At 32.2% G+C, this 27,625-nt stretch overlaps 2 protein-coding genes and 2 long non-coding RNA genes across 8 annotated transcripts; 3 read left to right on the top strand and 1 right to left on the bottom strand.

The window, feature by feature from the left end:
- The first annotated feature begins 163 nt into the window (after positions 1-163).
- On the top strand, positions 164-9,161 carry LOC101204522 (serine/threonine-protein kinase CTR1). Of its 3 annotated transcripts, none has more exons than XM_011654280.2 (16): positions 165-375; positions 614-1,555; positions 2,008-2,306; positions 2,404-2,548; positions 3,321-3,436; positions 4,138-4,346; positions 4,991-5,464; positions 5,551-5,591; positions 6,317-6,385; positions 6,699-6,799; positions 6,886-6,970; positions 7,053-7,151; positions 7,263-7,331; positions 7,913-8,044; positions 8,161-8,255; positions 8,621-9,161. In XM_011654280.2, the coding sequence occupies exons 2-16, from the start codon at positions 809-811 to the stop codon at positions 8,715-8,717; spliced, it is 2,778 nt and encodes a 925-aa protein (XP_011652582.1). In that variant the 5' UTR covers positions 165-375; positions 614-808; the 3' UTR covers positions 8,718-9,161. The 3 variants fall into 3 exon arrangements, 2 of the variants coding, with proteins under 2 accessions (XP_011652582.1, XP_004136420.1); XM_004136372.3 differs by having other exon boundaries at positions 165-475; XR_004215090.1 differs by lacking the exon at positions 8,621-9,161 and having other exon boundaries at positions 164-475; positions 7,854-8,044.
- Positions 9,162-10,983: 1,822 nt separating this feature from the next.
- LOC105435034 lies at positions 10,984-15,546 on the bottom strand. 3 transcript variants are annotated; one of them, XR_004215091.1, is made up of 8 exons: positions 15,334-15,546; positions 15,101-15,246; positions 14,589-14,931; positions 14,385-14,462; positions 12,990-13,086; positions 12,624-12,803; positions 12,267-12,489; positions 10,984-11,376 (listed from the first exon to the last, which is right to left on the bottom strand). It is a non-coding gene; the product is annotated as an uncharacterized LOC105435034 (long non-coding RNA). The 3 variants fall into 3 exon arrangements; XR_969151.2 differs by lacking the exon at positions 14,385-14,462 and having other exon boundaries at positions 15,334-15,545; XR_969150.2 differs by lacking the exons at positions 12,990-13,086; positions 14,385-14,462 and having other exon boundaries at positions 15,334-15,545.
- LOC105435033 lies at positions 11,372-12,953 on the top strand. Its single transcript, XR_969148.2, has 2 exons — positions 11,372-12,078; positions 12,171-12,953. It is a non-coding gene; the product is annotated as an uncharacterized LOC105435033 (long non-coding RNA).
- Positions 15,547-21,912: 6,366 nt separating the features above from the next.
- LOC101204922 (protein ECERIFERUM 2) lies at positions 21,913-26,384 on the top strand. Its single transcript, XM_004136206.3, has 2 exons — positions 21,913-22,506; positions 25,348-26,384. Exons 1-2 carry the CDS (start codon positions 22,051-22,053, stop codon positions 26,215-26,217), a joined length of 1,326 nt encoding a protein of 441 aa, XP_004136254.1. The 5' UTR covers positions 21,913-22,050; the 3' UTR covers positions 26,218-26,384.
- The last annotated feature ends 1,241 nt before the right edge of the window (positions 26,385-27,625 follow it).

Below are 27,625 nucleotides of genomic sequence, written 5' to 3'. Positions count from 1 at the left end.
AGAGAGGGGTTGGAAAAGAAGAGAAGAGCAAATGTGAATTAAAATTAAAAGAGGGTATTTTCGTCATTTCACCTCCAATTTATCCTAAATCTCAACTTTTCTACAATCAATCCTAAAACTCTATTTATACCCCATTTTTGGCCTATTTTTGTCAATTTCCCTCTCATTTCCTTCCAATTTTCGTGCTTAAAAAACTCACTTCCAACTCCCTCCATTGCTCTCCCATTTTCTCTCTCCTCCGCCACACCGTCTTTTCTCCCCCCTCAAATCCCACAACCTCTTCTCCTTCTCCCCCATTTTCATCTTCCTATCTTCCTCTTTCCATCTCCATAAATTAGGTTTACGCGCTCCGTTCATTTCTACTGCTGCTGGAAAGTAATCTCTCTATCTCCTTCTTCCTTTTTTTGCCTGTACTCTTCGGAATAAGCTACTGCACGAATTCTGGTTGTTTATGAAGCTGTTTTGATTCATTTAGGTTTGTTTGTGGAATTCGTTTTTAATTTATGTGTTTTTGTTGTTGTTGTTGTTTTTTTTTTTTTCATGTGGTTTTTGTAGTATATGTTACTGTTTGATTATGCTAATGGAACTTCGGACATTGTTTGTGCGTATGCAGAGGTGGTGAAAGAAGCTGAAGATTGTGATTTACGAAGGATTTAGAGTGAGTTAGAGATTGAGAGAGGGAGAGAGAGAGGGAGGGAGGGAGAGAGAGTTGAAGAAGTGGTGTACGTGTAGTAATTTGGTTGAATTTGTGTTGTGTGCAGCATCCGTTATTATTTTTCTTGTGGTGTTTGAGACTACTCTGTGAAAAATGCCGCATAGAACGACTTACTTCTTCCCCAGGCAATTTCCGGATCGCGGATTTGACTCGGCGTCAACCTCCAAACACATTTTGGATCACGAGAAGAAAATCAACAAAGACACTTTTAGTACGGAAAGCGACGCGAAACCGACTCCGAGGCCAGCGCGCGACTTTAGCGTCACGAAGAGTTCGGCTGTATCGGATCTTTTCACGGGGGACAAGGCACAAACCAATAAGAAACTGCCTGCTTTTTACGATTGGTTGGTGGACAAGAAAGCAACGCGGTCGGCAACAGCTCACGTGAAAACTTGGCTTTCCAACTGCGATGAGGACCGCGAACTTTTGCTTCCGCCACCTACCTCGGAGCCCGAGCACGATACAACGTCGGTTAAGGATCGGAGTGTTGACCGGAACTTTGACCGGCAAGTTTCACTGCCTAGATTATCAAGCGGGAGTAGCTATGCGGGGAGTTTGTTTTCAGGCACGGGAACGGGGACAGTGGATGGAAACTTTTCCAGCGACGTCAAAGATTCATCGGCGTCGAAGATATTGTCCTCGCACACGGCCAGGCCGGAAGAGATTGAGGTTGGAGATGATAAGGAAAACATAGCACAGAAAGCGACAGAGAGTTATTACCTGCAACTTGCTTTAGCTGCAACGCTTCGTTCTCATGCTAATCTCGCCGGCGATCCTGTGCTTATGGAGGAAGGCAGGGTGGAAATTACGGACGCAGAAACAGTTTCTTATCGACTTTGGGTATATACACTATCTATCTCCAACTTTCTGACTTGTGTACATTTTGAGGTCTAGTATTCTCAGTGATCAAATGAAAATTGTTCGGTTACCTTTTCAAATTTTATTCTGTACTCCATACCACACCATCAAGTTCTGAACTATTTTAAAGGCACGTCTCCATCGGCGGCGTTAACTGTTTTTACTTTCGGAAGAAGTTTCTCTAATTTAATCAGTCGACAGAACCTTCGGATTGTCTCGATCTTCTTTCCTTGGATTGCGAATTCCTCCTTTCAAATTTCGCTTGCGTTAATAGCAGAACTTTTTAATTCATCATTGTTGCTAATGGTGTCCGTAATTTGCACCTATCATCTTGATGAAGTATGTTCGATTGATTACAAACTAATAGTTGTCTTTAGAGCTACACTTTGAACTTCAAATTAGTTATTTACGACTGTAGATTCATATATTCTCAGGTAAGTGGTTGTCTGTCTTACTCCGACAAAATATCAGATGGTTTCTACAATATTCTGGGTATGAACCCGTATCTCTGGGTTATGTGCAATGATTTTGAGGAAGGTAGACGGCTACCTTCTCTGATGTCGCTTAGAACCATTGAACCAAGTGAGACGTCAATGGAGGTGATTCTTGTTGATAGACGTGGGGACTCTCGACTGAAAGAGCTTGAAGACAAAGCACAGGAATTATATTGTGCTTCGGAGAGCACCTTAGTGTTGGTGGAGAAACTAGGAAAGCTTGTTGCGATCTACATGGGGTACGTTCTCATTAATTTGACCCTTGTTGCGTACTTATTAATGTTATTATTTTCTGCTTCTTTTTAACTGTAATTTTATTTTAATTCCAATAAATAGGGGCACTTTTCCGGTGGAGCAAGGGGGGTTACACCTCCATTGGAAAGTGGTGAGCAAAAGATTGAGGGAATTTCAGAAATGCATAGTTCTTCCAATTGGTAGTCTTTCTATGGGACTATGCAGGCATCGTGCAATCCTTTTCAAGGTATTGCACTTTATGATTTGTTGATTCCCTCTTCAATGGTTCCTTCATGTGCATTGTAAACTATTTTCTATTTAGCTTTTGAATATGTTTCATCAACGTATGCCTATTGGAGAAGAACTTCACACTTCCCAAGCTTATGGTTACTAAAATTATTTCTGTGAATGATATAATAGAAGAATACGATAGTGTTCTTGGAAGTCAAAAAAATGATTTTCAAGAAAATCGCAAAAGGATGAAATTGCACCAAATTTTAATTCCTTGTTTGGTGGATTGACATAAATTTATGCAATTATGGGAATGAGACCTCTGGCTCATTCTGGGCGAATGGTTTATTTCCCTACAGCTTTTTTGTTGGTTTAGTGGATCGGGGATGTACCTTAATGTCTTCAGAGTCTTGTAAGTTTCTGTCTGGAAATGGTATCACTTCCTTGTATGTTGTGATTTTGTCTAAGGAATGCCCAAGGAGACAAGTATATCTGTTGTTTTAAATGATATGCACCAGTTAGCTTTCTTCGTGGCAAGGCTGTAGAAATTTTTTCTCTCATTATAGATCTTACATCTTAGCTAAGTGGAACCTGTGGTCCTTGTTCTCTTCCTTACATGTGCATGTGTTGGAATTTGGTGGGGTACCTCGTAGCAACGCAGTACAAACTCGTATGACTTGAATGATTAGCTAATTTCTTTCTAGTCTAAGCATGGTGAATTTGCCAATTACTGGGAATGTTTATACAATATATATTAATCACACGAGGGTTATTGTTTTGTGTATCAGAAATTGGCTGATTATATAGGTTTGCCATGTCGGATAGCTAGAGGTTGCAAGTACTGTGTTGCAGATCATCGATCCTCTTGCCTTGTCAAAATTGAAGATGACAAGAAATCGTTGAGGTTAGAAAATCAAGCTTTACCTCTTAGGAAACTTTTTTCACAAGTTGCACAATTTTCAGCTGTCACAGTGAAATCCTAGGCATCGATTTTATCTCATTATACCTTTTTCATAAGGGTTCACCATCTAAAAGACGTGAGGATTACAATTTTAACTACGTGGTATCACAAGCAAATAGGATATTGATGAAGTTTTCAGTTGGCAAGTGATACGACAGGATGATTTCATAAGTTGTTGCATTACACTTTTGGCTTCACATGAAGTTGGGAGTTGGCAATTAATAAGTTTCTCTTCTAGCATTTCCTAGTAATAATTATAGATATAGTTTCTGATTCTTATAAATTCGCTTGTTCGTTAATTCTTTTTTGTTCCCTTTTAAAACTAAAATTATGTCTTATGTATGCCAAACATCATGGATTTAGAGCTGGATCACTGAGGCAGTGGATGTCCTATTGTAAAATATGCAGAAGTTTCCAGTACATCAAATACCAAATAGTCCTTTTCCAATGCAAATTTTATTACTTGGCTCTCCAATTTGTTCATTAATCAACAAGTTCGCTTCATTTCTAATGAAGACAATGCCTCTAACTTTGTTTGATTTTCAACTGCAGCCAACCGTTTCTTGGGAAAGTGTGCACTTAATTTCTATATGTAGTATAAGATGTCTTGGTGTGTTGTTTATGGACACTCATTTTGTTAACAGGGAATATGTAGTTGATTTAGTGGGGGAACCGGGAAATATACATGGTCCAGATTCATCAATTAATGGAGGGTTCCAATCTTCAATGCCTTCACCGCTCCAGATTTCTCATTTAAAAGAGTTTCAAGAACCTTACGTGGAAAGCTATTTCAATCATCAAACTGTCGGGTCAAAGCAAATCTGTGGTTTTCCTGAATATCCTCTACGTTCAGGTTTGTTAGCACTTTGTTTTCCTTGAATATATGTTTTTACTTTCTCTATTGGCCTAGAATTGCAAAACTTCCTGCACAAATAGGTGGTTGACCATTTTTACATATAAACTCAATTGTTATTAGCCTGTTAGCCTAGCATAGTTTGAATGAATTTCGATACAAGAAATGTTTTGGAGATTTGTTTAGTAGTTCATGTGTCAGCTGAGTTAAGATGTATACTCATTTATGCACAAGGATTTACATAGGCGTGCATTCTTGTCATCTTTAAGTTATTTCAGATGGTTATCTAGATCCATCTGATGTTTCACATATCATTTCATGTCTGCTAATCAATTGACATCTGTCTGATTTCTTCTAAATGTGGTTTCTACTCTGTACAAATTTTTGACCTTTTGCTGTGCACATTGTTTTGGATTGGCTGATGTTTTATTGACGTAAAATTGAACTGTTTTCTTTGAAAATAGGCTGCCTTCTTGATACTAGGCTAGCATTGGGCATGTGTACTTTCTCCAGGAAGTCATTTTAAATATGCACACAGAATCCTTGTATTATTTCATGCAACTTGATATTGTTGTACGAGGTTGAACGTCTCTTAAATTGGAAACGGGCATGAAAATCTCTCTTTTTGGATCAATGCTTTGCAGGTTTTGGACAGTACCAGATGAAAGGGGGAAGCACTTTACGTATGAGTTCAGGGGCTGAAACTGATAAATTGGTTGATCAAGCTTGTATGGGTATAGGATCGACTCAGTTGTGTTTGGAGACAAAAGTAAGCAAGGAGTGTGTGCTTCAGAATCATATAATGCCATCCACTGGGGCTGATGCCTCCGAGGTGTTGAGTTCTGTTGGTGGTGCATCTTTATGTGAAAACAAAGTTGTCATTGAAGAAATATACCAAGAAGAGGCAGTTGTAGCAGCAGGGATTTCAGTGAATGAAACCATTAATCCGTCCAAATTAACCTTGTCAACTCAAACTGATTCGAAGGAGATTGTGGGTAGATCTCAAAATTGTTCAGCATCAACATATCCAAAATATTTGACACTTGAACCATCACTTGCAATGGACTGGCTGGAAATTTCATGGGATGAATTACATATAAAGGAGCGTGTCGGAGCTGGTAATTCCCTATCTTGTCATATCTGCTTGTACTAAATGTATAAACAGATGGCTGATTCTGAACTTTCCCCTTTATTGTTCTTTCAGGTTCATTTGGTACAGTGCATCGTGCTGAATGGCATGGATCGGTTAGTCTCTTTTATCTTATCTTCAACTCATGATTCAACATTCATGTTCAGTTCATAGTGTAACAAGTTCCAACAGACAGCTTTTAATCTAATAGTTTCATTACCTTGTTTATTTTCTAAGGAGAATGGTTAGTTGCATGCTAGTTTTCTTTGCCAGGCTTAAGAAACCCCATGAAAAGGCAACAGCATATAAAAAAGAACTTCATCTAAATTTTTTGTTGGGGATGACAATGAGAAATGCATTTTACCTTGCCCTTGTGACTGGATGTTTTCCTTCAAAATTTTATTGTTGATAATAAATTCCATGTGGTATTTAATATTTCAACACACGAATTCATCAAGGAAAAATAATATACGTGGGCAAATTTGATTATTACATGACATCAAATACTACTGAATTTCATTGCATTAGTTTATTGGTTTTGAATGAGTACTTGAAATCAGAAGAATTCCTACCCGACTTTCTTTGAGAGATGGGTTTGTTCCTGGCGGGGATGATAATAGGAAGCCAATCCCTGCTTCTTGCCCATAACTATTCGGGCCTTGGCTCCCTGATACCTTTGAATTAAAACAGAAGCTAAGGTGTATTAGGAAGGCGTTTTTTATGAAAGATGTCTAATGTAGATTAGGGGCCTCTTGTTTCACTTGCTGGTTCTCTGCTTGTTTGTTTGCAACCTATTTTGATATTTCTATGTGTGCTAACGCACAACTTTTCTTCTACATAGGATGTTGCTGTCAAGGTTCTAACCGTGCAGGATTTCCATGATGATCAGTTAAAAGAGTTTTTAAGAGAGGTATGATGAAAATTTTAAAATAGAAGTTTACTTTTACGTTGGTTCTTCCCTTTTTTGTTCACTTGCTATCAATACCTGAAAGTGTATAGATCTTCTATATTTGCTTAGAAGGTGATTTGACCTTACACGCCTAGTATGCTCTTGCAACGAGTTGTGACAAAGGCACATGACTTTGTTCTACCAATATAATAGTTAATGCTTTTATAAATATTTTTCAGTTGCTGTATTACTTTTGGTGTAATCACTTTTTGTGTAGTTAGAGTAATGAGATTACGATGATCATAACTCAGTTGTACTCTGTAAAACTTTGCAGGTTGCAATAATGAAGCGGGTGCGCCATCCGAATGTGGTACTTTTTATGGGTGCAGTTACAAAGCGACCTCATCTTTCGATAGTGACTGAATACCTGCCTAGGTTTTTTTCCTGCCACCACCCCACAACCGTTTTTTCCCAATTCTATCACTCTATAAATTGTGTCTAATTTTGAATCTTTGAAACAGGGGTAGTCTATACCGCCTAATCCACAGGCCATCTTATGGTGAATTGATGGATCAAAGGAAACGATTGCGCATGGCATTGGATGTGGTGTGTGTCTATTCTTTCTTTATTGCTGTTTTGTTTAGTACAACTATTTAAATTAGTAAGGTGATTCTTATTTTCCTTGCAGGCAAAGGGAATCAACTACCTACATTGTCTCAATCCTCCTATAGTACACTGGGATCTTAAGTCTCCCAACTTGTTGGTTGACAAAAATTGGACAGTGAAGGTATTATAAACATGTGCTGCTACATATCTTGAGATTTTCACGAGTATCTTAAAAATTTCATGAGTGAGAGCACCTTTGGCTTCCTTTGCTAATTCCATGTGCTTGGGTTAGGTTTGTGATTTTGGGTTGTCCAGATTCAAAGCAAACACTTTCATATCATCAAAATCTGTTGCTGGAACGGTGAGTTGCTCTCCCATATTGGAATAAGTATAAAATTTGTTGCATAGTACTTATTTCCTTGAAAAAAAAATGTCTTTGTTCCTACCTATGTTAACACCACTCATGTTATTGTGTTTGGAATATTTGGACTTTATAAATATTGGTTTTTTAGGATCTTGAATAATTGAAGTTCTTGTACCTTGTCCTTTAGGGTGAGATGAGATTAGTTTTTGGCCTGCCCAACATTATAAACAACAGGATCTTGGGCGTTCACACCTTTATACAACTGATACAATGGGGTTACCATTTCTTGGGTGTGACTGTTTAACCATATAACTATTCCTTACATGTTCCACATCTTAGGTACAACTGTTACACTCCTGAACCCAAATCCAACACAAGATCAATACTGAGTGAAAACATTGGTTTCACTCACCGAATAAATCTATTTTAACCTTTTCTAGTTGGTACATCTGCAATGTTCAATGTTCATATCAATTTCTATTGCCATAGAAAGTCAGATCTTGCACAAATATTTTGCAGGTTAAATTTTACTCAGCCGTCCATCAATCAGCATGTAACTCTGTTGCTTTTATTTTCAGCCTGAGTGGATGGCTCCAGAATTCCTTCGTGGAGAGCCTTCAAATGAGAAGTCTGATGTCTACAGTTTTGGAGTGATCCTCTGGGAACTAGTCACCATGCAACAACCATGGAGTGGGCTTGGCCCGGCTCAGGTTAGCTACAACATTCGTCTTACACTGTTTATTATCATAGGCCATGTAAAACAGGCACTGGAATGGCTTTTTTTCTTGTCGTTTCCCTCTTTAACATGTTTATACAAACATTTTAGGTTGTGGGAGCTGTCGCTTTCCAGAACAGAAAGCTTTCTATCCCATCAAGTACTTCTCCGTTGTTGGCTTCCCTTATTGAATCTTGCTGGGCAGAGTAAGTTGTTTACTTTCCAATCCATGTGTCCGTGCTTGGTCTTTTCTGTTTAGTTTCTTTTGTAGTTTGGTTTCTTTTTCGTTTCTTATGGATTTCTAAAACGAACCACAGAAAATAAAAGAAATTAAATCTTAGGGATGCTTGGGGCACAACTTGTAGTTGTTAGGGTGGGTTTTTATAGTCTACTCCTATAATGATTTTTTTTAGTATTTACTATTTCCAACTCAAATTAAAATAACATGCACCAAAACACAAACTATTATAACTTACAAAACTATAATAACCATCAACTATAATAATCAATTCAATGCTTCAAACGTCTCATTATATTTCTTCTTTTTTTATTCATCTATTTATTTTGGCAGTGATCCTGTTCAGCGCCCATCCTTTGCAAGCATAGTCGAGTCCCTAAAAAAATTGCTGAAATCTCCACAGCAGTTGATAGCCATGGGTGGAACGTGAAAACACCTCGCTAAAGCTGGTCCAGGAGAGCTAACCAATTATGCAGTAACTGCAAACCTTGGTAACCAATATCTTCAACTGACTGAATCATTTTGGTCTTTTGGCAACTGTAGATTTTGGTGGTTGTATTAAGGCTCTGGATATATAGCCCATTAAGCAAGCAGAAATGAAAAGCTCAAGCTTTTAGTAGTTATCCCATAGAAACAGTAAAATTCTACGTTAATATATGAATATGAATGATGGGTTTTGCAATGGGGTTTATAACATCGCAAATCCATATGTAATACTGTTCCAAAATTACTAGGAACGTATTTTTACCTCTAACTACCTGCCCTGTAATCTTTATGAACCTGTTTATTGCCATCCTTAAATGGCCAAATCTGAAATAAAATTAAGGAGAAAAAGAAAAGAAGAGAGAAGTTACTTCTTTTATCTTCGCATGAATTCATATGAAATTTATAGGAGGAAGAAGAAAGCTCTTTTCTCTCAAGTGAAATTGTCTCTGACTCTGCTAAGCAATTTTGTGATTGGCTAAGTCGACTACGGCCTGGAACTGCCTCCCTTATTCTAAAAGAGGAGCGAAGGTAACTAGTAATGGTAATATGCATTATTCATATCTTTGGATTATTGGAATCTCCTGTTTTTCTCACCATACGTTTGGCTAATTTCGTTGCCTATAAAATTACTTACCATTTCATGTTGTGTAGCTTAGTCCCTTCTGGAATGCACAGATGCTTTTCCCGGTCTGCGTGGATGACTTTAAACCAGACGTTTCTTACTCCATTCTAATGACACGATGTTTTACAAACGTCAAGGTATGTTTAAACACTGCCCCACACGATCATGTTTCATCTTGTTCGTTATGCAAGTATATAAGTATATATATAGATATAGATATATATTCTTGGAGCTTCGTAAACCATGACCTTAGTCAACAAATTCATTCCTCGTGTGAGTCCTCTTTCCATCTTATGCTATTTGATTCTTCGTCTTTTTTTATGTGTCACGTTTAATTTGCTTCAGAGTTGAGGGCATGAATCATATGCTTATATATGATTTGAAACGTACCCTCCAATTAAGTGAAATTATAATTTATATATATGATTTTCTAAAGTTGTCATCCCCTGATTTAGAATATGATATGTCCATGCATGGTTATTCTGTTCTGATCTTGCTCAAACACCCTTTGCTTTTTATTGTTAATTTTAGTGCTAGAAAATTATCTGGGGGGACGATTCTGCTATCATCTTTGTACATATTTTTCATAGTACTTTTTTATTTGATTCCCTAGTATCTTTTACATTCTCATTGGTTTATCATGTAGTTTTTTCATTATTTTCTTATCTTAGTAGTTCATTAGTATATCCAAATTAAGAATTATTATGCTTCTACTAACTATAATTACTAGATATAAACTTAAGGTAACTTTACTCTTACTTTGAAAAGGATCCTCAAAGCGAATTAGTAAAGAGTTTGGATTGATAGAAAAACGATCATCTGGCTTAGAAATAGGATAAAATTAAATGTATCATGGAAATAAACTTTTCTTCTACAAAAACTGGATTTTAAATTACACCATTCAGAAGGCTAGCTTCGTTTCCTTTCCTAGCATTCATATCTCACAACCAATCTGCCTGTTTTCTTTGTTTTGTTTTCTTTGTGAAGTGAATGAATTAGAGTCCCTTTGGAAGGAATTTTTTTTTTTAAGAAACTCGTTTTTTTAAAAATTCTTTAAAATACGCTTGAAAACTCAGTGTCGAGACACTTTAATTTTTTTCAAAAATAACTTTTTTTAAACATTTTTTTCTAAAAATTCTTAATACACCATTTCTTTCAAACCCTTTAATTTTTTCCTAAAACACTTTAATTCTTTTCAAAATAACTTATTTTTTAACACACCCTAATCTATTTTCAATTCAAACATATCATTAGTCTTTTCTGTTTTTTAGCACTTTCTTTTTCTTTTACATTCCCAGTAGGTTTATAAATTTATATTTCAATACAAAAATTGTTTAGAATGTGTTTTGTACAAACCTGAGATCAAACTATTCCACAAAAAGAAAAATAAATAAATAAATTACCAGAAAGTCTTAAGAATAATTATAAAATACAACAAAGTTTTAGATTCTATTTTCTATCATCTTATGAATATTCTGGTTCAAAATTTTATTTTTATTTTTAATTAACCTTTTTCTATTTTGAATTGGTGTAGTCGTCAAATGCTTTTCAGTTTTCCTTCCTAATCAAACACTTAAAAACATGTATATTTCAAATGCACGTAGAAAACAAGCACGAGAATATACCTCTAACCTATTGCAATGGTCTTATCTTTCTTCCACTTCTCAATTCTTCTTCCATTTCACATTTCTTTCTAATTTCTTTCTAATTTCTATACTAATTTCTATACTAATGTCAGATTATTGAACCTACAATCGTTCAAATTTTGGTATAACAATATCAGTATTCTTTTAATCCTTTCATTAGATATCGTGTCTCTTTCAATATCCAATTGCTTCATGCTTAAATCTTTTAATAGAAAATAAGCTTTGCAGTAACATGCCAGAAAGTCGCTAAGAGGCTATAGCTCCAACGTAGTAAAATCATCTAATATTATTGTTACCCAAACTCGAGCAAGAGAGGAGCTGCATGGCCTTCAATCCTGTCAAAGGTACATCAGTGTAAGATTGTTTATGAAGCAGACAAAAATCAAGTGACTATTAAACAATACAAATTACCGATTAGTGTGCGTATCATCATGTAATGCAAATAGTGTCCAAATAGTGTCTTTAGAGCTCGAGGTAGAATGCATAATAACATTATTCCTCTTGAATTTATTAGAGAAAAGGTGTTTTTTTTTAAATTCATCATCTTTAATTAAACATTCTAGTAAAAATTATTTAAGATAAAATACATTTTGAAGACTATTTTGAAGTTCGAAGTGAAATATATTCTCGCTAAAGTGCAAGAAAGTGCACGAAACAATTGTTTTCAGAGTGCATTGCGTGTTTGAGTGTGTGTGTATAAGGTGTATTTACAGATTCATGTGGATGAATAAATACATTGAAAGACATGTAATTCTATGGGAAAAAATGACTTATGATAAAGGCAATGAAATATGTAAACATGGTTCCAAACATTTTATAGTTGATAAGATTTTGAAGGAGAAGGAGAAGAACGGTGCTGAAGGCAAGACGACAAGGCTGTGCTTTTTAATCGTTCCATCTAAAATGTTGAAATTAAATCTCAAACGATCGACATTGAGAGGGAAAGGAAAAAGAGACGGTGTTGCAGTACCATCAATTTTCTCAATCACACAGACACAACTGAATCCTAAATAATAAATCAAACCTAGAGCATGCAGGTAGATGAAATTTGGACTTTGGAATGCACGTGTACGATGAAATATGAATTTTGCGTGGACTGCGAGTAAAACGAATATTTTTCTCTTAACAGATTTAATGGCATATAGTGAAGGATTACAGATAAGGTGAGAAAGTGATGTAACGCACTACTTCAGCTATCACTAAAAAGGAAGGTCAAAAGGTATACCTTCAATTGATCGAAGTTCATTGTTGTTGAGGTCGAGCATTTGCACCCAGCGGTAGTCTTTTTGTGTAGATTCAATACATGAAATTGATAAATTATTGAGGCTAGACAGGATGTAGTACTGTCAATATATGGTGATGCCTGCTCTTTGTAGGAACAACGACGTCTTGACAAAACTCACCAGTCAATGTAACATGTGAAGAAACCAGAATGTCATTCCCTCTTCCTGATCAAAACATGGCCAAAGGAGGTTGAGAGTTTCAATATGAAAAGTCTCCTTTATGCACATGAAACGAAGTAACAAAAAACAAGTGTTGAAGTATAAACTTTTCAATAGTTGATAACAAGAAACTGTATCACCTTCTGCAAATAAAACTAAGATGTGTTGAACCTTGTAGTAATGAACATGTGGTGGATCCAACATCATCAGGTCGGTAAAGGTCAAGAACTTCGTCAAGTTGGACCATCCATTTTGTTGGCGTGTGGAGATGTTACAGCATGTGCCATAACAATCTAGCAAGAGTGAGCTTTCCAATTTTACTGCAAGAACAGAGAAAATTAAAACGATAATGATGGGATTTATAAACATTGCAATTTTATCAGATGTCTCCGAAGGAATTGGGATTGATAAACAGTTCAAAAATATGTGAAAGAAATAAGAGTGATCAATTGGTATGATAGACATTCAAAGAAAATGATATTTTATTACTTATAGTCTCCACGTACCGAGGTAGAAGCTTTCATAATATAGATATATTCTTTATATCTATATGTAGTCAGCTTACACGAGTTTCGATTAATCTCACCAAACAACTTTTCCGACCTTATAACATTGGAACTTGTAAGAAATTAATTGGATAATTATAATAGGTAGCAATTTTATTAATAATAATCAAATATATAACAACATTTATTAAAAATTGCAAATACAGCAAAAATTTATTAGTGACATAGTTATAATGTCGATAAACTCTTACGATTTATAAGATAGATTAATATTTGCAAAATGATTTATGAACTCCAATTTTACCGGATTTTGCTATATTTACAATTTATTTTAAATTTTATTACAAATGTAAATGTTATATTTGTAACTATTTAAAATTAATTCTTAGCTAGGTGGCCATCATAGATTGAATCCATTACATCTTAATTCTTAGGTAGGTTCATAACGATCTCGGGTAGGTTCATATAATGATCTGGCTGCTGGATTGTCGGAATAACCAAATGGAAAATTTAGAGGACTAATTTTGCAGCCAAGTAAAGTTTTCGTCCTTCCAATTAGTCCAGCCAAGTAAAGTTTTCATCCTGCCACTTGATCCCTTCGTTACTACAATCTTAAATGGGTGTTTCTCCTAATCTCACAGCCACGTTGACAAAAAAATGAGTTGGTTTCACAAGATAAAAATTGGTTGCAGATGCTATTTTCTGAGAATATCCAATGCTGACTTTCACCTAATAAAATTCTGAATTGAGTTCTTCTTGAGGAAAAGTTAGAATCCAAGATGAGTGACACCTTAAATTAGCTTTAGATTTAACAATCACTGAAGATGAGTCGACTCCTTGAACAGGTTGATCAAAGTAAAGAATGAGGAGTAATTTTCCTGAATCCGAAAGGAAACTACTAAATGAGAGAGAGTGTGATCATCTAAACATCCAGTTCGTGATAATGCTACATTAAGACTACGAGGTGGCCAAGAAGAAACAAGGTGATGAAGATGCGTTTTCACCGTTTGATCCAGAAGCCAAAGATGATAAAACCAACCACTTCGATCATCCGGATCAGTGAAAATAGTTTGGTGCACGAGTTCATATTCCTCACCTAACACTACACCTTTTCCACTGGCCTTTTTGCTCAGTAATTTGGCAAGAAGCGCACTATAAAGAAGGTAGAGTACGACGCACATCGATGAATTTTCACTTGCAACAATGTTTCAAATTAGCGCTTCCAATGGAAAACACTAGAAGAAGCAAGAGAGGCTAAATAATTCAATGAAGGTAAGTTTACGCATACTAGTTTCCCTAAAGAGATTGCTCATGGAATACTTGAGGTGACTTTTACATAATTATCTTACGTTTATATAAAATAAAGACCAGCACTAAGTACTATCCTATTCTTACCAAGTTCATCAAATGGCTAACAGAACTCAGACAAAAGTCTTAACGGTTGAGATCTGTGTTGAGCAAGTCTGAATTACTCTTCAAAAAGACACCAGCAGTAGATGAAGTTTATGAACAATAAGTAAAGAACGATGAGCCAGCACAACTAAAACTAAATCTATTACAGAAAAAGAAAATCCAACTCAAGATTGCGTAAGGTTATACCTGCGATTATGCAAGACTGAATAACTCTTGAAGTTTGTATCTATCATATCTGTTGTGTCATCCAGTTCTTCTCCTCGTGTCTGCTCGTTAGCCTGCCACAAGTCCGAGGAACGGACAAAGAAGAAATACGCTAACTGTTACCTTTAAAATGTACATGCAAACTGCGGCTATCAGCCTAGAAGGACTGAATCGGAAGAATGCAAGCAGGTACGTTCTGTAGTTCCATGCATAAAAATTCCTGGCGTTCGCAACTCCTGATCGGTGGACGAATGCTCCTTGTTCAAAATCCATTTTCGATGATACCACACGCCGACTTGACGTTCTGACGCAGAAAACTTTCAGCCTATCAAAAGATGGATCGACAGAACCAAAATCAGTGGCCAGAATTAACAATGGACAATAGTGTTGAGTTACCAAACACATAAATGAAATGAAATTTCAGACCGATTAACTAAAAGAAAAGGCCTCGTTAATAAGAGCTTCAAATCTAGAGCTGCCAAATAAACACTTACTACTCTAAGTTCCTCGTTGAAAATCGCTTTGATCGACTTTATGTCTGATGGAGATTCCTTCAAGTAGTGTTGTTCCAAGCCGTAAATAGATTCAGATTCATTTCCAGTGAACTAGCGCTGACTTCTAGAGCTTCCTTATCATATAGCTACAATATTCAATACGAAACTCAATCATAGATAACCTAAACCGTAACTTAAACAGAAAAAAACAATGAGGAATTCAGATATTCTACTTCTTTTGGTGGTGATTTGCTAGCAATTGAGATTGTAGATTTCGAAGCTTTCCAGCTTCCACTGGCGAAGCTCCTTCTTCCTCCGGCTTCTGAGGCTTGTGCGGCCGGCCGTGCATTTCCAGTGAACTACAATATTGTTCGGAAGGATCAAAATCTGCGCCTCTGAAGAAACGAATATTCGACCCCCAAACGAACTAACCAAGAGAGAAACCTTGAAGTTTAATTTCATATTTAAAACCCCGGGAGCAGCAGAAAAGTTTGATTAATTATTTGGGCTGCGCCTATAACATCACGGCCCAATATAAAATCTGCACCACAATTTCTTAATTTAATTTAAGGGACATTTTTAAATTTAACAATTAAATTTAAATTAATTAAGTATATAACATAATTTTAAAAAATTTATAAATATAGCAAAATTTGTCAAATTCTATCAATTATATAAGTCTATCACTGATAGACCATGTTACAAATATTGGTCTATCGTTGATATACCATATGAAAGTCTATCAGCGATACAAGTCTATCAGTGATAGTTTTGCTATATTTGCAATTTTTTTAAAATGTTGTTATATCTTTAATTATTATTGCTAAAGTAGTCATCCACTCCAATTTCTCTTAATTTATTTTTAGAGATAATAATGGACTGCATAGAAACATTTAAAATTTATAAAATATAATAAATCAAAATTTATCTTACGGTAATATTTGCAATATGATCGATTAGTGATAAATTTTTACCGACAGATTTTTCTATATTTGTATTTCTTTAAAATTTTAGTGTATACATCGTTAGATTACATTTGCAACGGTCTTATTTTCAAGTTCATTGATCGTTCAAATACATTATTTTTGTAAATAATTTGATTTGATTTCTCAAAATTATATCAATACTCTATAAAATTATTTACTTTTGTATATCTCTCTTTGTATATGACAGTTAGAGCTAAAGAGTAGTGTTCAGTTATCAAACAATGCTCACTTTGTCACATATTCTCTTAATTTAAACCATAATTTTCTACGTAACCAACAATGACAACCAAATGGAGACCTAAATGATGTGATATACAATTTTCTATCTATTGATGATATTTTATGAAATAATTTAATAGTTTGAGGATTAAAAGGAAACTTTCAAAGTTTTTGGACATAATTAGAAATTACGGTGAAGTACATGAATATTTTGTATAAATTAACGTCATTGAGATCTAGTACTTATTCATATTTTAACCGATGTTAAAGTGTTAAAGCTCCGTGTACTAACCATTTAACTTTCATTGTTATTTATGATTAGTAGTAACTCTCACTTTGAGGGTCGTATAAATTTAAACTATAAACTAAGAAGTGTATGAAGTTAAATCTTAAACATTTAAATTGTATTAATTTAAACTTCAAACTAATAATTATACCAAATTAGTCACTACTTGTCATAAATGTATCAATCTAAATTCTCAAATTACAAGAGAGCGAAAGAATATCAACAAGAAAAACCCAAAGAAGAAGTCGGGAGAAAAAAAAAGAAATAACCCTTCATTTATGTCTTATTTAGATACCCCTGTGAAAAATGTAAGGTCTAGATAGATATATTTATGAAAGTTTAAAGATTAGAATATAATTTGATATAACTATTAGTTTGGAGTTTAAACAAAACCAATTCATTTTCATTAAATTTTTAATTTGTTGAACTAACTTTTCATTGATCTATCGTATCGTAAATTGATATAGTTATTAATTTAAGATTTAAATTGATACATTTAGTATTTAAATTCATATTTCTTTTTGAATCAAAAACCAAAATTTACCATAAATGCTTAACCAGTAACCACCCTCTCCCCACATAGTACAAGTAGAGAATTGTATATATTTACCATATTCATTTATTATATGCATTTACATATTCAAATGTTTTAAATATAAAGTATTCTAAAATTCCCTATTAGGTAAGTTATTTTACTCTACACTTATTTTAGCTTGTGGATGTATTCCTTTACTCTTTTATTTTAGGTTAAAAATACGTTTTTACTAACAATTTAGTTTCTGTAGTTTTAATTTTATAACATTTTAGAATTAAAATTTTATTATGTAATAATTTAGTTTTTAACATAATGTATAACAATTTATTTCTTACGGTGGAAATCAGTGGTAAAATTTAATAATTTTTTTTTCATAAATAAACCCTAAACTAATTCAGTACTTTATGTTTTTACAAATTACATAATCCATATCATGAAATAATAAAAAAGAATTGACATCAAATTTTGATAATTTGTTTACATTGTATAAACTAATTTGTTACAAATTTAAAAATACAACAACTGAATTACTACGTACTAAAATTAAGAGACTAATTTATATTAAATTGTTACGAACTAAAGTTTAGGGATTAAATTGTTATTTTCATGAAAGTACCAACTTTTTACTTTATACAATTTTTTGTTTGGGTGGTCGTGCTTTTCCATCGTTTCTATTTTACAACAATTACCTTTTTGGTAAAACAGTTCCATCAAATGATAGGGTTTAATAATTTACTTCAACCTATAGTTATAGAAGTGATCATAGTCTCCAACATATTTTCAATTCATTTCAATAATTCTATCCATAAATAGAAGGTTTGGTTTATTTTATTGAGTGTACGGTGTTGTAAAAATGTGGTTAGAATAATTGATATTAAAAACGTGTTTTTGATTGATTATTTTAAATTTAAAATCGATTTTCTCATGTTTAAATTAGCTTTTAATTACTATTTTATTATATATTTTTTTAGGAGGTTTTTTTAAAAATAGACAAATTGGATGCTTGCAAAAATAGCAAAAAAAACTGATAATAAGGTCAAGTTACTTCATGTTCTAAATTGTAAAAATAACAAATTTAAAAGTTTATAATCATCTGATGGCCGTATGATATTATTATTACTTGTCATGTTTGCAATATAAAAAAAAAGGGTATTATGAGTTGTTTTTATCCTTGATCCAGTTTTCCTATAAATTTTTGACAAATTAAATAGTCTATAGAACAAAACCATTAAAAGACATAATTCACTACACTTGATTTTTTTTATGAAATGTAAATATTTTGTCAAATGTTTTATTTTTTACCATTTTTTTAATTGTTGATGTCAAAATTCATACACGAGAAAACACACTTGACATTAACAATAAATTTATGATTTAGAGTAGAGAAAGCATGCTAAACAAAGAAAAATAATTTGGTGTCAAAAATTAGGGATAAAGGACGGTAGAATAAAGTTTAAGTTCCAAATCTCCAATTTCATATTAATCAAGTTAAAGGTTTAGAAACCTCACGTATAAAGGAGAGTATGTATGTATTTTATGTTAGAATTAGAATGAAATAGATATTTTCTTATTCTATGTAAATTATAATTTTATTTGACTAGATCACCCCAATAAAAATGTGACCGTGAACCGTGAAACAAAAAGTTAACTAAAAATGCTCGATTCAAACCCGAGTTCATTACAAGTTTATTCAATCGCATACTCTACGTGCGTGTGCTCTCGGAGAATTTGATTATCTTTGTGCAAAAACAAGATATTAAAAATATATGTGAAAAACCAAGTGTTTGTGTATTCTAAATTGACTTGAAGACCTCTCCATGTAGAGGCACCAACTTGTCATCAATTATTAATGGCCTGTCAATTTAGAACACCAACTATCTAACTTTGTTTGGTATGCATTACTATCATTAGTAATTATTCTTATTATTTTATTTTAAGCTATGTTTACTCCAATTGATAATTTAAGAAGCAATTGAGTGCTTTTCATTTGATATTGTTTATATGTGTTTTGTATTCATACCGACACATAGGGTTTATGTCCAAATTCGTAAACAAAAGTCGTCATTCAATTGACAATAAAAGGCTATCAATTTGATTGCATTTGAAAATTTCGTTGTGGTTATGGTTACCATTAGTGCTACCATTTTAGAGAGGGTAAAAAAACAATGAGTTTTGATACATCTACTGTTACTATTAGCATTATCATTATGTTTGACCCTCATAGGTGAATGTAGCTATAACGGTAAAAGTAAATTTGATAAAACCATAGTTTTACATACATTAAAAACAATTCAATTACTTTTGTAAATAATTCATTACGTTTGACCTGTCAATAAAATATCTTTATTATTTCACTAATTTTTATTATGAATCGGTAAACATAACCTTTTTACAGCCTAAACTCTACAGAGGAAATATTTAAAATAAAAACCTTAATTTAAAGGGTAAACTATATGATCTTTGACACTACATTTATAAAAATGCATTAAAAGTAATCATTATATATCTAAAAGATACGGCTAAAAAAGGAAAATTCAAGAGCTTTCTTGTGATGGGTTCTCTCTTATTTTTTTTTTCTTTTTCTTTATGTTCAATATCAATCCAAAAACATATTTTAAATTGTTGAAAGGTGACTTTTGTAATACATTAAAATAATTTAAAATATCTACAAATCTATAGTAAAATTTTGGATGCTATTGATGATAGAAACGAATAAACTTCTATCACTATCTATTAATGTGACTGATAAAAGCATATAAGTATCTGTCAATGTCTGTTATTGATAAAATTTGAAATTTTGCTATATTTTGTCAAATTTACTATTTTTAATAGTAAATTTATCATATTAAATGTATTTTTGTTATATCTAAATTGATTTTTAACCATTAAAAATAGGTATAGAAGTGATTTTGATCCTTAAAAAAAGTCAATTTAATAATTTTAAAATCACTCTTAAAATAAAACATACCTTTAAGTATATCGAGCATTAATTTATTTTTTATTAATTTAAAATTACGATGGTTTGGTCTTTTGCTACCACAATAATTATAGAAAGAAAAAAAACTAACTAGATAACTCAAATTGAGTTTTGATTCAGACATACTTACCTTCGTTTATGTTTGGTGCTTTAAGGGCCCAAACTCATTCATGAACTAATTAATATAAGAATGGACTTCTACACTAAAAATTAATCAATGTCGAAATGTAATTGAGAATAAAATAATAATATATTTTTTCTGTCACAAAATTTTCATCCAATAATAACTAATAATTGGGGGTGTAAAATTAACATCTCATAAAGCTTGATTATGTCTTACTTAACGAGGTACAGTGATGATTTATCCTTGATATTTTATTTCTTATATAAAAAATTAATTTTAGAGGATAATTAAGAAAATTTGTTGTAAACGATAAAATGGTAAAAAATATTTACAAAATAAAATAATATAAATTTTTACTATATTTTATAAATAATTTATTTAATTACAAGAGAATGGTACGCCAAAATATATTAAATGTTAAATTAAATCTTAACATTATAAATATTAAAGTTCACTATCAAAGGAAACTCCAATACCCTTTCGTGTCCACTTCCCAACAAATCACATTTATGAAAAAGGTGACCCCTCTTCCAATTCGTTCTTATTCTTTTTCTTTTAGACTTCGTATTTGTTTTTACCGATCCATAAAAATAAATGTCTTTTTTTTTTTGTAATAACTATATGGTCTTTAGATTATTGTTTTTTTAAAATAAAAGAAGATGAAAAATGAAAATAAGCTATGCCATGTGGCTTATCTTTCTTATAAAAAGCAACGTGAGGGAAACCTTTCGGTATATGTACTTTTGTTCTATGTATTTTAGGTTATATTTACGGTTGTTGGTAATATGTTTCGCTGTTGTATTGATTATAATGAACCTTGACTACAATGAACTTTCATTGTAAATGAGATTTTTGGATGATTTTTTTTTTTTGCTACAAATTGATATAATTGTAATAGAAAATAATGGTTCGTAGTTATTTGATTTAATAAGGTTGTGTTCTTTAATCTATTTTCAAATTAATTTTTTATAACAAACTAAACCAAAAATTACATACACGACAAAAATAAATTGAAAAAAAGATCGGTGATGTGTCATAGGTGATTTTCAAACGTAATTAGATCGAGCATTCTCATCTCCACTGTCCCATTAGGGTTATTGTTGAAAAACACTTTTTCTTATTGTCACAAATTGATAACAGAATATTAGTAAGCAACAAAGCAGGTATACATTTCACATTTTATTAAAAGCACAATAACTAAAATTGAACAAAAATTGATGAGCGAGACCAAAACGATATTTTAACTTGAGTAATACTCACTGACGTATTTAATATAGGCCCACAACTTTATCGTCTTTATATAATATGTATAAAAAAACTAATTAATATTTAATATTTATAGATAGCTTAGTGGTAATCCCTTCCAACGTGAGTTCAAGTTTTAACAGGTAATACTTGTACTTGTATCATCTTTAAAAAGTGAAGTAAGAATAATTGGTTTAATGATAATTTTAGTTTAGAGATTTTCAAATTTGTTATAGACTTTTTTCTATTTTAGAAATGTGACAAAAAAACGAGTCTAAATTAAATCATAAAATCTATAAACTCAAAACATTTAATTGAATCACAATTATATAAACACGAAAGTAGATAAAACAATATGACATTTGCTTTAATAATTTTCATAAATTTTAAACTGCCTTCGTTCATTAAAAGCTCTCATAAATGGCTTTTTCCCCCAACGGCATCGACACGAAGCTCCTTCACCGCAGCACTAATCTCCCCCATTTCTATAAATTCAACTTCTCTCATTCCTCCACACAATTAATTCATCAAATTAACACTTTTCATCGTCTCTGCTTTTCCGTCACGGCGGCGCAAATATGGACGGAGTTACTAAGACCACTCCAGTTTCCGATTTGAGATTTTCGTCTGTGGTACCGGCGAAGGCGACCGGCGAAGATGAGGTGAAGGAACTTACGGCGATGGATTTAGCGATGAAACTTCATTACATCAGAGGAGTTTATTTCTTCAGAGCGAGTGAAGAGGTGAGGAATTTGACGGTTTATGACTTGAAAAAACCTCTGTTTCTATTGTTGGAGAAATACTACGTCGTTTCAGGGAGGATTCGACGGAGAATCGTCGGAGATGATGGAGATAGGGCTTTTATTAAGTGTAATGATAGTGGAGTGAGGATTGTTGAAGCAGATTGTGAGAAAACGATTGAGGAGTGGCTTTCGATTGAAGATGGTGATAAGATTTTGAATCGTGATGGTTGCTTGGTTCATTCTCAAGCTATTGGTCCTGATCTTGGATTTTCCCCTCTTGCTTTCATTCAGGTATGTTCATGTTGTTTGAGTTTTCTTATCGTAATTGTTCTAACTCAAAATGAAAAAATATTTGTATGTATAACGTAATAGTTATTTTTTCTTTGGCTGGGTTTATGATGTGTTTTGAATATCTTTCTTGAAGGAATTTTGAAAAACATGATTTTTTAGATATGGAATTTGAAAGCTTAGTTAATTTCTTCCTAATTTGTAATTTGTAGGAGAAAGTTTGGATTACTTAAAAAAAATACTCTTGAAAAACGTTGTTAAACAAAAGTACTTTTTGTTTAATTTTTTAAAAGTCAAGAGAATGAAATTTTGAATTTTTTAAAAAGTCATTTCAAAAGAGTTGTTCTGTATTTTCAAAAGAGTTTGATTAATTGCTTTTAAAGTTGAATGACTACAATGAATATCAATAAATGACAAAAAAAAAAGAAAAAAAAATTAAGAGATTCAATCATCTAGGCTATAAATTAATTTATTACGAGCTTTATTGACACCTAAATATTGTAAGGTCAAAAAGTGAAAAAGTGAGTTGTTTTGTGAGCTTAGTTGAAGTTCGCATGAAATGACCCGAACACTTGCAAACATGAAAAAAGAAATCGAAATATTTATAAAAGCAATTGACATTAAACTTATAGTCTTTGTGCTATGATGTTGGACACAGACAACTTCTATCTAAACTCACTTGTTTTTTTTTTTTAATATCATTTTAATTTAGTATTTTTTGTGTAGTTAGGATAGACGAGATTGATCATGGCCGTAAAGTGTCTATTGACCTAAATATGATAATTGATAATTCATCTTCAATAAAATATAACTTGTAGAGTAGAATTAAAATGGAAATCTAAAAGTAAAAATATAAAGTTTAATTTTGAGTGGAATTAATAATAACTTTTGAAAATGTGGAGGATGGTTATTTAATATCTTTGAATTTTAAGGTTGAAGATCGTGAAAGGAATAAAAAATTACTAATTAAGTTAACAATATTAATACTAACTAAATTAAAGATGTTAATAATATTTAGAGTAACGATTGAGTATAACTTAAAAGCTCATACTGAATCTATCAATAGAGTTGTTGATCGTCTTAATTTGCATTAACACGATTGAATATTATATATATATATATGCTAATTGTGAATGTGACAACTTGAACTATTATGAGCTATCCAACATGCAAAAAGTTGTTGAAATGTCACGTAACTAATTGTTTGTTTTATTTTTAGTTTAATGTGTTATAATCTCACAATAAAGAAAATCATGTCCTACGATTGCCCTACACTTGAAAACGAGATCCATTTAAGAATTAAGTTTAGTGTATATTCAACTTTGTTATTCACTTTACAAAATATTCTATTTATTTAAATATTAGTTGATAGAGATATTTTCATAAATAGCAAATGCTTGAAATGACGTTTTTAAAAAATGAAAAAATTTGATAAACTATATACCCTATATAAGACAAAAAGACAAATTTCTTACACTTCATTTTTCTACGAAGGATAAATATCATATAAAATGTGGATGAACGTGTAATATAATATTTACGATAGAGTAAAGATTGTTTAGATTGATTTAAAAAAATAATACTTTAAAATAAATTAATTTTATTAAATTCTTTTGGTAAAAGTAAAAAAGAAATATTTAAAATATACTTCCAAAGATGTGTTGTCAAACAACTCCATTTTCTTAAAAAATAAAAACTTATTTTTCTTATTAAGTGTATTATAAAAAAACTTTGATAATAAATTAATTGGAACAGTAGGTTTTTAGTCCCCAAATATTAAAAAGTATGTGTTTGGTATATTAATTTTAAATAATTATATAACATTTAAAATTAGAATAATAACTTCTAAAAATTAAAAATTATATTCTCCATGAAACTAATTATTTCCAAATTTAAATATCAAATAATTATTTAAAAAACATTCAAACATAAATACTTTCAATACCTTTTAAACCTATGTTTAAAAAGTATATATTGAAAACATAAGTCTATTTGTATGAACCTAAAAGAATATGAAAGTACATTTTTAAAATTTAAGATTCACCGAAAATAAAAAGTAATTTAGTATAATTGCAACTAAAAACTACGAGTGGATCGATAGTTAAAAATTGAAATTGGAATTCTAAATTCTAATTAAATTGAAATTAGATTTTTGGTCTAAGACTAGTAATTATGAATAGACAGCATGAGCTATAAGAACCATGCAATGTGTGATATTGTTGGTTTGTTTGTTTATTTATGTAATGGCAAAGTTCTTGAACCTATTGGTTCATTTTAATGTCAAGTCAGTGTTGGAGCAGTTCTCCACCTATCATTAAAAGTTGTTGAAATCTCACGTGACAAAAATTGGACTTTATTGTTATTATTTTAATATTATATAGTGTATTTATAATCAACAATAATGCTCATTCCAAGTTCTACATTATTGTAAAGACCAAGTACGAACAAATTTGTTTTTATTTATTCATTAGTTTGATGAATTTATCTAAGAGAATTTGATTGAAACTAAAATTTTCAAATTGATCAATGAGAATTTTTTGAATTTTATTATATTTTATAAATAATTTCAATCATTTTCTAGTTTTAATGTTCTAATATTTGAATAATACTAATAGACAACCAAATTAAAAAATAAAAAAACTAGGAAGGTTATTAAAATTACAAAAACTAAAATTGAAAATTTGAAAGCAAAAAACATTTAACAAATTATTTCATGAATGGCTATATTTTAATTAATTTGTTATATTTGAAAATAATTATATATACATATTGTAAAAGAATAAAAAAGGTGACAGCTCACTGCATGAATGAATGCTAAAGAAAATGACTTTTGCCTGCACGCAGCTAACTCGGTTCAAGTGCGGCGGACTTTCCGTGGGCCTCAGTTGGACTCACGTTCTCGGCGACATCTTCTCCGCCTCCACCTTCATCAACGTATGGGGTCACATCATGAACAATCGCCCCCTCCATCAACTCCGTCCGGCGCCGGCTACCCATATCCCCACATCCAGATCATCCAGACTGATCTCCACACCACCGCTCAAGAGACTCGACCCCACTGGAGACCTATGGATTGGGTCGACCGACTGCAAGATGGCGACGCGGTCGTTCCGAATCACGTCGGCTCAATTGGATCGAATCACGAGCGTCGTCGGCCGGAATCGATCCATGAACTTCTCAACATTCGAATCCATAACTGCAGTTTTCTGGAACTCTCTGTCGAAAATACGCCTTGAGGATTCGGATTCCAGGACGATCTCAATCTACTCGACGAAATGCCCTAACAGAGAAAGCGAAATTCCGAGTAATGGAATGGAAATGAGCGGCGTCGAGGCCGATTTTCCTGTGGCCGGAGCAGCGGAAGGGGAGTTAGCGGAGGTGATCGTGAAGAAGAGAATCGATGAAGGTGGAGAAGTTGAGGAATTGGTGGAGACGAAAATGGACGATTCAGATTTCATAGCGTACGGAGCGAGATTGACATTCGTTGATTTGGAAGAAGCGGATGTTTACGGCTTCGAATTGGAAGGGCAGAAGGCTGTTCATGTGAATTATGAAATTGGGGGAGTTGGCGAAAACGGCGTCGTCATGGTACTTCCAGGACCACCGCGTAGTGACGGAAGAGACGGCGGTGGACGGACGGTGACGGTAATCTTGCCGGAGAAAGAGGTGCCGGACCTCATTGATGAGATGGAGAAGCAATGGGGAATTGTTTGAAATCAAAATGTTAATTATACGTTGAAGAGATAATATTCGTATTTAAATAAATAAATTAATGTTTTTATGTGATTAAATTTGTAATTTAAAATCGAACTCACTATAAAATTTGTCAATTCCGTACATATTTGTAAATAAATGTTGGTTTACCGATCAGCCTTTTATAATTACTTTTGAAAAATTGTCTTAAAATAAAAAAGCAAATTCAGAAGACAATAAATTGAAGTAAACCGTAATAGAATGCATGCGGTTCGATTAAGTTTCATTTGAATTGAAACTAGCTTCTTATACCATTCGGTTTGGTTTTAAAAATTAAATTGAGTCTAAAACCGAAGACATAAGCTTTCATCTCAATGCCACTAAGACCATCTCAGTGTGACCAAGGCTCGAGATCCAATAACTAAAGGCATAACAATATTTATGCACTTTAATTTCGATTCTAATATTTATGCACAAGTGGTTCGGTTTCAATCCCTGCATAGACGATTTGATTTAACATAAGTGAACAGTTTAGTGCAATTTTAGATGATATATATTTTTTTTCCCGTTTTACGGTTCAGTGCGGTTTCAGCTTTAAACCAAACCGTGAACACTCCTACTTCTATCAGTGTCATCTACCTGTCTCTATCGGCGATAAAATCCAAAATTTTACTATAACTTGTAAATATTTTAATTTATTTTGCTATTTTTAAAAATGTCTAATTACTTTTTCGTTAAAATATTGTTTTAGTTTAATATTTTAAAGATAAATTATTATCAATAATACAACTTATATTTATAATATACTTATCGTAAATATTTTGGTTCATATATTATATCCGAAAATCCTTATCATAAAAAGTTGAATCGGTTTTAGTTTTTTAAAATATATTTACTTATAACATTTAATTAAGAGCATTTGTAAAATACATTAAAATATTTACAAGGTATAGCAAAATTTTAAATTCAATCGCAGATAGTCTTATATCACTATAATACAATAATAACTACCAATATAAAATTATAATACAATAATAAGTATCAATATAAAATTTGTTAGAAGTCGTAAATATTTTGTAAAATCTTTTTTTTTTTTACTTTCCATTTAATTACATACAAATTATTTTGGTTATTACTTTAAACAATCACAACCAAACTCATCCAACCCATTACTTAAAATTTCTTTTGACACAATCAAAGTTATTATGAATAATATTTAACAAATTTCAACAAAAATTATGCTAAAATTAAAGTACGACCAATGAATAAATTTAAAAGTATACACAAATGCAATTTTTTTACACATTGATGATCCACTTTTCTATATATATGATTTTTAAAATAAAAACATATTTGAAGAAATGCATAAATAAATCATAGGAAACCAACAATTAATATTTTTTTAATCAAATTTTATCAATTTCAAAAT

The sequence above is a fragment of the Cucumis sativus genome, chromosome 3 (assembly GCF_000004075.3).
Source record: "Cucumis sativus cultivar 9930 chromosome 3, Cucumber_9930_V3, whole genome shotgun sequence".
Classification (NCBI taxonomy): Eukaryota; Viridiplantae; Streptophyta; class Magnoliopsida; order Cucurbitales; family Cucurbitaceae; genus Cucumis; species Cucumis sativus.
This window is presented reverse-complemented; position numbering and strand designations above follow the sequence as displayed.

Bases quoted from the DNA above. Each gene is read 5' to 3' on its own strand.
- LOC101204522 (XM_011654280.2), top strand. From the start codon at position 809: ATGCCGCATAGAACGACTTACTTCTTCCCCAGGCAATTTCCGGATCGC. The intron at 2,307-2,403 runs GTACGTTCTCAT...TCCAATAAATAG, and splicing joins CTTGTTGCGATCTACATGGG to GGGCACTTTTCCGGTGGAGC. The intron at 7,332-7,912 runs GTGAGTTGCTCT...TTTTATTTTCAG, and splicing joins CAAAATCTGTTGCTGGAACG to CCTGAGTGGATGGCTCCAGA.
- LOC101204922 (XM_004136206.3), top strand. From the start codon at position 22,051: ATGGACGGAGTTACTAAGACCACTCCAGTTTCCGATTTGAGATTTTCG. The intron at 22,507-25,347 runs GTATGTTCATGT...GCCTGCACGCAG, and splicing joins CCCCTCTTGCTTTCATTCAG to CTAACTCGGTTCAAGTGCGG.